We start from the raw sequence: 12,742 nt of genomic DNA on the forward strand, positions 1-12,742 counted from the left end.
ATTGATTTAACTATACATTATACAGGGCCAGCCGAGCTCTCCTTGCACCAGAAGCTCACTGGGCCCTTCATAATGTATAGTGAAGAACCTCAAACACAACTGCCCCTTTAGTGAATAGACCCCAAACTCTTCTATCATCTATAACCGCAAGGCACCTTCTTTTATCACACGCATACGTGGTAAAGGATTTTCAGGAACACGTATGGCGTCGCGCCCCGCTGGCAGTAAAACCTCATACGTCTCTTTTACAGGGATGAAGAATTTGCCGTGAGTTCCGTACTGGCGTCTGATGTCATCCACGCGAGCCGCAAGGATATTCCGTGCATTTTTAGAGTAAGTCGCGTCCGTTCCGGGGGGCGTTCTCTTCAGTAACGCGTTCAGCAAAATGCTACAGGAACACGTTTAATGCGCACGTTTCAGAATGATGCTTATTCATTCGCCTCTGCTGCATTGCGTTTAACTCTGATTTCGGACGAACATCCCATTTGTCTCCGTTAATACGTCACATCTGTCAGATTTCTGGGCCGTGGGGTGTCTTTAATTACCAATACTTCATGGAACTCTTATTTTTTGGCTCTGTGTAAATTATAGTCAAATAAAACCTAATTTACGATACTAATAACCAAATAATAGATTTCTCTTAAAAATGACTGTTCACTATAAGCAGAGGCGTCTTCATAGTAACTTAGGCTGAAAAAAGGCCTAAATCCACCGAGTTCTCCCCGTCTACCGATCCTTCCTGATTTTGAACCAAAATAAGGCAAAAAAAAAACCAAAAAACAAACCCAATTGTCCACCGAAAGGCTTCGCAGGTCTTTAAGGGGTCTTCCCGAAGACGATGTGTTCAGGAAGATGCCCCAAGAATCGCTTGCAGAATTAACTCTTAATGACCCGCACGTTTTCGCTCTCTCGCAGGTCACGGCTTCTCAGCTCTCCGCGTCCAGCAGCAAGTGCTCCATCCTGCTCCTGGCAGACAGCGAAAGCGAAAAGAGCAAGTGGGTCGCCGTGCTGAACGAGCTCCACCGGATCCTGAAGAAGAACAAGCTGAAAGATCGCTCTGTGTACATCCCGAAGGAGGCGTACGACAGCACCCTGCCGCTCATTAAAAACACCCAGTCCGCTGCCATCCTCGGTAAGGGTCCCGGATACCCCGGCCGATACCCCCTTTTCTCCGGGCTGCATGATGAATGCTTTGCATCTGTATAGGAAGATTTTTGTGGGTTTAAGGGACATACTGGGTTACTCACTGAGTTTGTTACCCAAGTCTGTCTTATTATAGAGACATTGAGGCATTAGGACGATTGGCTTTACACACTACCGTTCACAAGTTTGGGGTCACTCAGCGGTTTTTATGGAAAACAAGGAGATTTCTGGGTGTAACGTAATTACATACGTGCCATTGGAACACAGGAGTGATGGGAGTGATAAAGGGCCATTGGAACACAGGAGTGATGGGAGTGATAAAGGGCCATTGGAACACAGGAGTGATGGGAGTGATAAAGGGCCATTGGAACACAGGAGTGATGGGAGTGATAAAGGGCCATTGGAACACAGGAGTGATGGGAGTGATAAAGGGCCATTGGAACACAGGAGTGATGGGAGTGATAAAGGGCCACTGGAACACAGGAGTGATGGGAGTGATAAAGGGCCGTTGGAACACAGAGTGATAGGAGTGATAAAGGGCCATTAGAACACAGGAGTGATGGGAGTGATAAAGGGCCATTGGAACACAGGAGTGATGGGAGTAATAAAGGGCCATTGGATCACAGGAGTGATGGGAGTGATAAAGGGCCATTGGAACACAGGAGTGATGGGAGTGATAAAGGGCCACTGGAACACAGGAGTGATGGGAGTGATAAAGGGCCATTGGAACACAGGAGTGATGGGAGTGATAAAGGGCCACTGGAACACAGGAGTGATGGGAGTGATAAAGGGCCATGGGAACACAGGAGTGATGGGAGTGATAAAGGGTCTCTGTACGCCTATGAAGAGATTCCTTTAAAAATCTGCCATTTCCAGCTACAATAGTCATTTACATTAACCCCGCCTGCGCTGGACTTCTGATTCATTTCATGTTGTTTTAATGAACAAAATCGGCTTTTCTTTCAAAAACAAGGAAATGTGTAATCGACCCCAAACTTTTGAACGGTGGGGTACGAATTTTGTGTTTCTGCATTTTAAGTTTATCAAGATCTACAAATGTTTACAAATCCATTTTAATTGCTAATTCCTTTCATCTCTGTTGCAGATCACGAACGCATCGCCCTGGGCAACGAAGAGGGACTGTTTGTAGTTCACGTTACCAAGGATGGTAAGGACTCTCGTTGGTTGTTTTCTCGTCCGTTCTCCCAAAGTCTGTTTCTTCTCAGTAGCATTTAAATTAAATAACATACGTATTCTTATAAAATATGTCCCTCCGAGTGGGCCGTAGCCTCCCCCCTCCCCCGTACATGTATTATATAGATCCTATATGAAGGTATCTGTGTATGAAGCCGCTGTCAATGATCTCTCGTTCTCAGAAATTATTCGCGTCGGGGATAACAAGAAGGTTCACCAGGTAGACCTCATCCCGAACGAGCAGCTGATCGCCGTGATTTCGGGGAGGAATCGCCACGTCCGGCTCTACCCCGTGGCCTCTTTAGACGGCAGGGAGACCGAGTTCTTCAAGCTGGCCGAGACGAAGGGCTGCCAGGGCATGGTGTCCGGCCACGTGCGGCACGGCGCCCTCACGTGCCTTTGCGTGTCCATGAAGAGGCAGGTTCTCTGTTACGAACTGAACCAAAGCAAGAGCCGCCACAAAAAGATCAAAGAGATCCAGGTTCCGGGGAACGTCCAGTGGATGGCCATTTTCAACGAGCGCCTCTGCGTGGGTTATCAGTCTGGGTTTATGAGGTATCCTTTGCACGCCGACGGGAGTCCTTGTAGTCTGCTCCATCCGGACGACCACACGTTGTCCTTCATCGCGCAGCAACCCACGGACGCCATCTGCGCCGTTGAGATCTCGAACAAGGAATACCTGCTGTGTTTTAGCAGCGTTGGGGTTTATGTCGACTGCCAGGGCCGGAGGTCGCGGCAGCAGGAGCTGATGTGGCCGGCGGTTCCTTCATCGTGCTGTAAGTGCCGGCGTAACGTGTACAGAATATATCGCTGCGTGCCTGCGGGAAATAATAGAATGGCTCGGTCTTATTCACTCCGCCTGACACAGAGTTGCGTTTCTTCTCCTTGACTTCTCTGTGCAATAGAAAGGGCCGTCCCCAGTGAGCTTTGGGCGCAGGAAGAGTTTGGTTGGCCCTGTATGATGTATAGTTTAAGCTGTGACATTTCTTTAACGTCCCCTTACACATTAAATTATGCCCTATACAGGGCCAGGTCAGCCCTTACTGCTGGAGGAACTTGTCAGGGTTGGATAATAAATAGTGATTAATGAAAGTCAATGGAAGGAAGGACCTCATTAGCATTGCCATAAAGCATCAGCTCGGTGTGGTGTTTGAGCCAGGAAAGTCACCCAAAATATCACATGACTGACAACAATGGGGTCCTCCAGGTGTGGAGGGGTTATATTACTGTATACAGCCCTGGGGGGTTATATTACTGTATACAGCCCTGGGGGGTTATATTACTGTATACAGCGCTGGGGGTTATATTACTGTATACAGCGCTGGGGTTTATATTACTGTATACAGCGCTGGGGTTTATATTACTGTATACAGCGCTGGGGTTATATTACTGTATACAGCGCTGGGGGTTATATTACTGTATACAGCGCTGGGGGGTTATATTACTGTATACAGCCCTGGGGGGTTATATTACTGTATACAGCGCTGGGGGTTATATTACTGTATACAGCGCTGGGGGTTATATTACTGTATACAGCGCTGGGGGGTTATATTACTGTATACAGCCCTGGGGGTTATATTACTGTATACAGCGCTGGGGGTTATATTACAGTATACAGCGCTGGGGGGTTATATTACTGTATACAGCGCTGGGGGCCAATGTGTGCAGGAATAATTCAATGGTTTTTTTTGGATGTTATTGGTCATTATTATATAATATAATTCACAATATATGATTAGGATCGTTAAGGGGGGGCTCGGGATGTCGGTCCCTTGGTGCTGGCTGATAGTTATGGGGGTTGTGTTTTGGGGGCTATAATAATGTCTCCTAACCGCGCGATGCGCTTGCAGGTTACAACGCGCCGTACCTCTCCGTGTACAGCGAGAACGCAGTAGACGTCTTTGACGTGAACACCATGGAGTGGATTCAGACGATTCCTCTGAAGAAGGTAAAGAATTAACCCTTCTCTCCTTTTTTTATTTATTTAAATGATTATTCAGATTAGTTCACAAAGTGTCTCAGAATTCCTGGCCCCCCTAAGGGCTCCTTTAAGGTGTTACTTGGGACGATTCGCTAAAAGGGGTGGAAGAAAGTGGTAATTTTTAGAAGAAGACAATGTTTCCTTTTTTTGGAATTTGGATGTTGTTTGGTTATTTTTCAAGGTCAAACTGGAGCCCCTATAGAAACCAGTAAGGTGTTTAATGTTTTTCTTCTTATATTTAGGTACGCCCGTTAAACGCAGAAGGCTCCCTAAATCTTTTGGGGCTGGAGACGATACGACTAATTTATTTTAAAAATAAAATGGCAGGTAAGTCTCAGGATGCGGGGTGGGGGGGGTAACTTTGTATCAATAATTCTATGGGGGTTTTTTGTTTTTTTTTACCTTCGCATCGGAGTCCCTGCGTTCTCCTTGTGTCCTACGGGCTGATTCTTGGCCTCTGCAGAGCTGCTGAACTCCCTTCCGTGTTGCGTGCCTCTGTCTTAGTGTTGCGTGCCTCTGTCTTAGTGTTGCGTGCCTCTGTCTTCGTGTTGCGTGCCTCTGTCTTCGTGTTGCGTGCCTCTGTCTTCGTGTTGCGTGCCTCCGTCTTCGTGTTGCGTGCCTCCGGCTTCGTGTTGCGTGCCTCCGTCTTCGTGTTGCGTGCCTCCGTCTTCATGTTGCGTGCCTCCGTCTTCGTGTTGCGTGCCTCTGTCTTCGTGTTGCGTGCCTCTGTCTTCGTGTTGCGTGCCTCTGTCTTCGTGTTGTGTGCCTTCGTGTTGTGTGTCTGTCTTCGTGTTCCGTGACTCTGGCTTCGTGTTGCGTGTCTCCGCCTCTCTCTTCGTGTTGCGTGTCTCCGTCTTCGTGTTGCGTGTCTCCGTCTTCGTGTTGTGTGCCTCCGTCTTCGTGTTGTGTGCCTTCGTGTTGTGTGTCTCTGTCTTCGTGTTGCGTGACTTTGTCTTCGTGTTGCGTGTCTCAGTCTTCGTGTTGCGTATCTCTGTCTTCGTGTTGCGTGCCTCCGTCTTCGTGTTGCGTGCCTCCGTCTTCGTGTTGCGTGCCTCCGTCTTCGTGTTGCGTGCCTCCGTCTTCGTGTTGCGTGCCTCTGTCTTCGTGTTGCGTGCCTCTGTCTTCGTGTTGTGTGCCTTCGTGTTGTGTGTCTGTCTTCGTGTTCCGTGACTCTGGCTTCGTGTTGCGTGTCTCCGCCTCTCTCTTCGTGTTGCGTGTCTCCGTCTTCGTGTTGTGTGCCTCTGTCTTCGTGTTGTGTGCCTCTGTCTTCGTGTTGTGTGCCTCCGTCTTCGTGTTGTGTGTCTCTGTCTTCGTGTTGCGTGACTCTGTCTTCGTGTTGCGTGTCTCAGTCTTCGTGTTGCGTATCTCTGTCTTCGTGTTGCGTGTCTCTGTCTTTGTGTGCATTTACCCGCCGCCATATTCGTTTAGTCTTTAGTCATGTTCTCCCGAATACGGATGCGCGAGTCCTGTCGTCGCTGCGTTCTGCTCTCATCGGCTGACATTTCTCTTTGTTTCTCAGAAGGGGATGAGCTGGTTGTTCCAGAAACTTCCGATAACAGCCGCAAACAAATGGTGAGAAACATCAACAACAAGAGGCGCTACTCGTTCCGCGTGCCGGAGGAGGAGCGGATGCAGCAGAGGAGGTGAGCTCAGGGACCCGGAGAGAAGGTTTCATCCCGAAATGGATCTCATCTCATCCCCCTCCTGCGCATGCTCCCCGCCGGGCTTCACACAAGCACACGTGGCTCTTTAGACGGGTCACACATCGGCTCTTTCTGTCACGTAAAGCGTATCAACTTTAGCCGATCTGCCATTTAATCGCATTAAAGCAACACCTAAACATTTAAAACGCTTTTCCGGTTTCTAAGACAACCGCTTATCAGTGCCTGCTTTCGAGTCACATGATAAATCCGTGTTCCCGGAAAAAAATATGAACGAGGCAAAATTCTACACGATTAAAGAATTATGGTCGTGGCGTCCGGTAGTTTATAATAAAGCTTGTAACGCAGCATTCCCTTTAAAAAAAAAAAAAAAGTGTAAAATTTAGGTGGAACAGCAGCTTTAATCTGCGGGATCAGGCAAAACGACTCATTTTTACTCTGTAACCGTTGCCTGAACGCCGATAAAATAAAAAGATTTCATGGTCTGAGCCCGCTGTGAGCAGACGGACGCTCCGCTGACTCCTGCACACCCGGTGACCCTCGTAGATACCCCGTGACCCTCATAGATACCCCGTGATCCTGGTAGATACCCCGTGATCCTGGTAGATACCCCGTGATCCTGGTAGATACCCTGTTGGGGGTAATCCCGTATTAGAGAGACGCCATAATCCAGTTAATGAAACAGCATCACGGTCACGTTCTATTGAGCTGATGTCATGTATGAGCTCAGACACCTTGGGAGAGACATTTAGATATGGAAACTTGTTGTCATGGTTTCCGACACGCAATCTGTAAAGGTGCGTCGTACAGATGCATACATTATCCGCTTTATATATATCCGCTGTATTCAAAGGAGGACAAATGTTGAGGCCATCATCTAAAACTGGAGGGTCAGAGGCTTAGATGGAATGTAAGGAAGTTTTACTTTACAGAGAGGGTAGTAGATAAGTGGAACAGCCTTCCAGCAGAAGTGTTAGAGGGTAATACCGTGAGGGTATTAAACATGCATGGGGTAGGCATACGGCTCCTGAATCTAAGACGAGACCGACGACTGATTAAGGTCTTCGCAGCAGGAAAAACCGGCAGACGGAATGAGTCCGGTCCGGCGGCAGATTCTGTGTTTTTTTATGTATTAAATCTCCATTTTTATTGCAGGGAAATGTTACGAGATCCAGAAATGAGAAACAAACTGATTTCCAACCCAACCAATTTTAACCATATTGCACATATGGGGCCTGGAGATGGCATTCAGATACTGAAAGATCTGCCCATGGTAAGGCTTTAATCCGGATTAACCCGAGGCTGCCGGTCACGAGGTCTGCCGGGCTAATATTAGGCGTTAATGCAGAGTAATGCGATTAGAGCGCGGCCCGGCGACTAAACCGCCGGCTATCGTATAAAACATCTCAGGCGGCTGTAAAGCGGCATCTTCGTCCGCGGTTAAACAGAAAGCTCTTTTAAAGATGCTGTTCCACTTGTTACAAAAAGCTAAGAAATTGATTTCTATCATTTTAACTCCCCCCCCCAAAAAAAACCCCAGTATTAATACCTTTTCATAAAGTGTGTGAATTTTCTTTAGTAAATCGGCATTGTTTTTAGGCGGATTGCCCCTGCTGGCGGATGCGGTCACCTCCCCGATCGCCTAAGGGCCGCTTTCCCATAGGAGCAGTCTGTAGAATTTCAGCACAGGGTTCATTCTAATTCCTATTTGAGACGATATCCTGACCTTTCCTAAAGATACAAATATGGGGCGAATTCAACCCAAAATCACAGCAGGTTAAATTTACTTCTAACCTCTATGGATTAAGGTTATGCTCCATGCTTGCACGGGGTTTGCATGCAGTGAAGCGCGTTGTCTATGAAAGCCACAAGTAAGCAAACCGATGGCACAAACTGTGCGCACAGAAAGGTGTCATAACCGTACCGACATCATACCGTCGCGTAAAAATGACATCACTCCAGGGCGATCTATTAAGGGATCTCAGTATGTCGGCTTGGAGGAGAGAAGAGAGAGAGAGGGGGGACATTTAAACTTAAAGGGTTTTTCAAAGGAGGAGAAATGTTAGAACACGAGACTGCAATCTAGAACTAGACGGTCAGAGGCTTAGATGGAATGTAAGGAAGATTTACTTTACTGAGCGGATGGTAGATAAGTGGAACAGCCTCCCAGCAGAAGTGGTAGAGGTTAATACAGTGAGGGGATTTAACCCCTTAAGGACAATGGGCGGTCCCTAAACCCATTGAAAACAATGCATATTGAGCCGTACATGTACGGGCTTGGTCATTAAGGGGTTAAACATGCGCAGGATAGACATACGGCTCCTGAATCTAAGACAAGACCAACGACTGATTAAGGTTGGAGTCTTTACAGCAGGAGAAACGGGTGACTAGACGGGGGCCGAATGGGGCCGATTCTAGTAATCAGACTGTCCCAAATACTATATAAGTGTATAACTGTACGGAATATGATGGCGCTATATAAAGCTATATAATAATAAGTATGGTCCCTTTAAGGGTGTAAGAGGCACTGCGAGTGTTAAGGCTGCATTTCTAGATGGGTAACTATTAACCCTTCCAAAATAAGTAGACTAATTACATTTAACAAAAAAAAAAACATTTTTTTAGTTCGCTTTAATTCCTATTTACGATACCGGAGATAACCGATGATACAAGAGTCTCGCAGGAGGACCCTCCGTTCCCGATGCGACCCGAGACTCGACTTATGAGCTGACGATCTGTTCTTCCTCTCTGTCTTTCTATTAGCCGAGGTCCCCTTATCCATCTCCCCTCCGCCATAACTCCAGCTTGATCTCCACTCCGAGCAACTTCGAGCACGTCTATCACATGACCGTAAACTCTGCCGAAAACTTCCTCTCCTCCGATCCCGCACTCCTTGCCTCCTCTTCCTCCCCGGCCCGCGGCTCAGCCCCTGGCCCTCACAGGGTACGCCGAGCGGAGTCGCTACTAACCCGTGTGCTGTGTCAGCCTGGCTTCGCCTCATTGCTTCCCATGTCCATCGCGTTCTGGATACCTGTCCGGCCCACTCCATGTTCATCCTGTCCCACGAGAGCCCCCCAAAAACAGGACTGTCCGGCGATGGTGCGTCTACTAAACGAGCGATTGCTTAGAAGGCGCGCCGTCACCATGTAGACAAGATACTCGCAAACGTTAGAATGCCTCTCATGTATGTATTCCTCTGAAGGGTTAATCCTTTTAAACATACATGCAATACAAGCAGCCTTTCCTTTTCAGTAGCTGCTTTTGTGTCACATGACAATAAAGCGATCCCGGCAAAAATTGTACGCGATTAAGGAATTCTTTGTTACGATGTAAGTCTTTAGCAGTTCTGTGGATGGACAGAGTGTTGGACGGCCCCCCGATGACGGGGATGAGTTATTGTTTCAGATGGAGGGGGGTAAGAGTGAGGGGTCGGGGGTAAGATGGGGATATTTGGAGTAGGATTATCAATCGCCTAGGGGCTTCTGCTCCTAATCTGCAGTGTTTACATCAGGGGTAGGGATCAGAGACCCCCCACAAGCCTCTTTATGCTCTTTGCCCATTCCTGTTTCACGGCACGTCCAGGTGACCCACGGATGGGCGGAGTTTCGGTTTTGCCCAATGAAATTTGAAATCCAGAGCCATTTCATTTTGAGAATGTATTTATTTTTTCTCCGAAATCCCTTCCAAAGGATACAGATCCCAACTCCCCGCAGGGAAGCCTCGCTCGTCTCTTTGTTATTTTTGTGTCCATTCTGCGCTCCATTGGCCACGTCACGTATGAATGTGTTTGCCGTAATCATCCAGCGGGCCGAGGCTGCCGTCTGCCGGCCGTACCGAGGCTGCGGACCTCTTCTCCGTCCTTTTTGTTTTTGTGGTTCTGTTGTACTTTTTGGGATCGCGTTGTCATTGGTGGTGTGCGTCTTACCGCTTGCTGCTGGATATACACGAGACGTTAAAGACTTAATCATCTTTTTTCCACCCCAGAATCTCCGGCATCAGGACAGTCGGACGATGTTCAGCGGCTCTGTCAGTATTCCGTCTATCACCAAATCGCGCGTGGAGCCAGGACGGTCAATGAGCGCCAGCAGCGGACTAGCTGCAAGTACGTTCTCATCTGTTATTATTATTATTATTATTTAAAAAGTATATGATTACAATGCAGAATGAATCAATATATTATATATTTTATATAAATATTATTTTTTTATTCTGTTAGCACCTTATTATATTATGTTATATTACTCCCCATTTTATATTAAAATATTATATAACCCCCATATTATATTATGTTATCCCATATTTTTATATTACCCCCATATTATAGTATATTATTATATTACATGACCCCTCATATTATATTACGTTACCCAATATTATTATATTATCCCCATGTTATAGTATATTATTATATGAACCTCATAATATATTAGAATATTATATTACCCCATATAATAATATAATATTATATCACCATCATATTTTATTATAATATATTAACCTTCATATTATGTTATTAGTCCCCATATAATATATTAGAATATTATATTACCCCCATATTATATTGTATAACCCCCTATATTGTATTATAATATAATATTATAATATTATATTCTATTACCCCTACATATATATGTTATATATCACCCCATATCATATTATAACATATGTTGTTATTCCCCATATCATATTCTAATTTTATATTATATCACCAATATATATTATATTACTCCCCATATTATATTATAATACCCCATATCATATTCTAATTTTATATTATATCACCAATATATATTGTATTACTCCCCATATTATAATACCCTCATATCATATTCTAATATTATATTATATTACCATTATATTATATTGCTCCCCATGTTATAGTACCCCCATATCATATTATAATATTATATTATATTACTCCCCATATTATATTATAATACCCTCATATCATATTCTAATATTATATTATATTATATTACCATTATATTATATTGCTCCCCATGTTATATTATAGTACCCCCATATCATATTATAATATTATATTATATTACTCCCCATATTATATTATAATACCCCCATATCATATTCTAATTTTATATTATATTACCATTATATTATATTGCTCCCCATGTTATAGTACCCCCATATCATATTATAATATTATATTATATTACTCCCCATATTATATTATAATACCCCCATATCATATTATAATTTTATATTATATTACCATTATATCACCCCTGCCAGCACTAAGCAGCTGGAAGAAGAATATTTCAAAATATTTCATAACGTGTTAGATGTAACGAAGACTGCGATCTTAATGTCTAATTAAGTTAACACTGAGGTCTGGTTCGTTAAGTGTTCTCTCGTAATTAATGCCTTAATTAATCACAGGGACGTCACAGAACGGTAGCGCCTTACGCCGGGACTTTTCTGGAGGGAGTTACGGAGCAAAACGCCAGCCCATGACTTCACCGTCGGACGGATCCCTCTCTTCCGGTGGACTTGAACAGGGCGGCGATGCGCCTGCGCGGGATTACGAGCGTGAGGTAAGGGTGCGTTGGGATTGGCTGTATGTATGTGGACTGCCTTATACATTATAATTCTTACAGCTAGACGTTGTTGATCAGGCTACATTTCTTTAAGAGCCATTGGGTGAAACTTAATTGTAGCTAACAAAGCGCTTCTTCATTGGCCGGCAGGACTCTGACTCACCGAGGCACTCAACAGCTTCCAACAGCTCCAACCTCAGCAGCCCTCCGAGCCCGGCGTCTCCCCACAAGACCAAGAGCAGTTCCCTGGAGAGCTCCGACCACGTGAGTTGGGACGCGTGAACTCACCCTGCCGCCCCTTCCAGCTTCTCCTCGCTCGCCCCCAAGATCACTCGTCTACCTGCACCCCAGCGCCTCAGGACTGGTCTGGATCTCCAGAAATAGGAACACCTTATATATATATATAAATATCTAACGCCATCAGCACCGCATTGCCTCGGACTTGAGAGAAGGCGGAATGTTGGTGAACAGACGTGGTAGATAGATTGTAGCAAACCGTTGCTTTTATCATGGTTTACAGGTGGTTTCCGTGCTGTGAAAGATGAGATCAAATCCGCGCACACAGGATAAAAAAAACACCATATTCTGGGGGACTTGCGGACCCCCGGTAAGCTTTGTCTGACTGTCAAGGATCGGCTCTGTGCCGCCTGTCCCCTCAGGGGCGGCGCGTGGCCACCCAATGAATGTTAAAAAAACGCATTGTCACTCGTGCCCCTCATTTCATCAATAATGTATTTTACTACGAAGCAGAGTTTAATCTAAATAGTCCATATCGTGTATATAAGGATCGTGTATTCCGTTAAGAGTAGAGGCGTATTTAAGAAAATCCCGCCATTTTAACCACGGATCGTCGCTTTCATAATTGACGCCGGGAAAGCCAGGTGAACGGATCGGAGTGGGCAGGCCGCTCCTGGTTTCGGTTCTGTATCCTTCACGTAAATCATTTTAAGGCGTATTCTCCGCTTTTTAGTTGCTGTTATTTAATGTGATGTTTGGTTGAAAAGAGGAACCCCCGCTCCGCGCCGTCCTTTTGCCGCGAAATCAATCAGAACGCGTAGGTTACGTCACGGGGACAGAACGCACCTTTATGTCCGGGACATCTATCGTATATCAGATGCTGATGTTAGTTCCAAGCCACCAAACGGTTGCGTCATCTTCTGTCCTCCTGAGACGTGGACCGCAGACGCTTTTCCACCCCAGGTGAATAA

The 12,742-nt window shown here is 45.7% G+C and overlaps 1 protein-coding gene across 3 annotated transcripts in view; it reads left to right on the top strand.

The window, feature by feature from the left end:
• CDC42BPA (CDC42 binding protein kinase alpha) overlaps nucleotides 1-12,214 on the top strand; it is an 80,921-nt gene extending 68,707 nt beyond the window's left edge. For 2 of the 3 annotated variants that reach the window (XM_053459328.1, XM_053459329.1), the window contains 12 exons: nucleotides 252-333; nucleotides 916-1,132; nucleotides 2,249-2,311; nucleotides 2,520-3,113; nucleotides 4,188-4,285; nucleotides 4,561-4,645; nucleotides 5,838-5,961; nucleotides 7,135-7,252; nucleotides 8,743-8,922; nucleotides 9,964-10,081; nucleotides 11,377-11,531; nucleotides 11,685-12,214. In XM_053459328.1, coding sequence (XP_053315303.1) covers nucleotides 252-333; nucleotides 916-1,132; nucleotides 2,249-2,311; nucleotides 2,520-3,113; nucleotides 4,188-4,285; nucleotides 4,561-4,645; nucleotides 5,838-5,961; nucleotides 7,135-7,252; nucleotides 8,743-8,922; nucleotides 9,964-10,081; nucleotides 11,377-11,531; nucleotides 11,685-11,816 — 1,966 coding nt within the window. In that variant the 3' untranslated portion in view covers nucleotides 11,817-12,214. The remainder of the gene's footprint in view (nucleotides 1-251; nucleotides 334-915; nucleotides 1,133-2,248; nucleotides 2,312-2,519; nucleotides 3,114-4,187; nucleotides 4,286-4,560; nucleotides 4,646-5,837; nucleotides 5,962-7,134; nucleotides 7,253-8,742; nucleotides 8,923-9,963; nucleotides 10,082-11,376; nucleotides 11,532-11,684) is intronic. The other variant, XM_053459330.1, reaches the window with a different exon arrangement.
• The last annotated feature ends 528 nt before the right edge of the window (nucleotides 12,215-12,742 follow it).

The sequence above is a fragment of the Spea bombifrons genome, chromosome 3 (genome assembly GCF_027358695.1).
Source record: "Spea bombifrons isolate aSpeBom1 chromosome 3, aSpeBom1.2.pri, whole genome shotgun sequence".
Lineage (NCBI taxonomy): Eukaryota > Metazoa > Chordata > Amphibia > Anura > Pelobatidae > Spea > Spea bombifrons.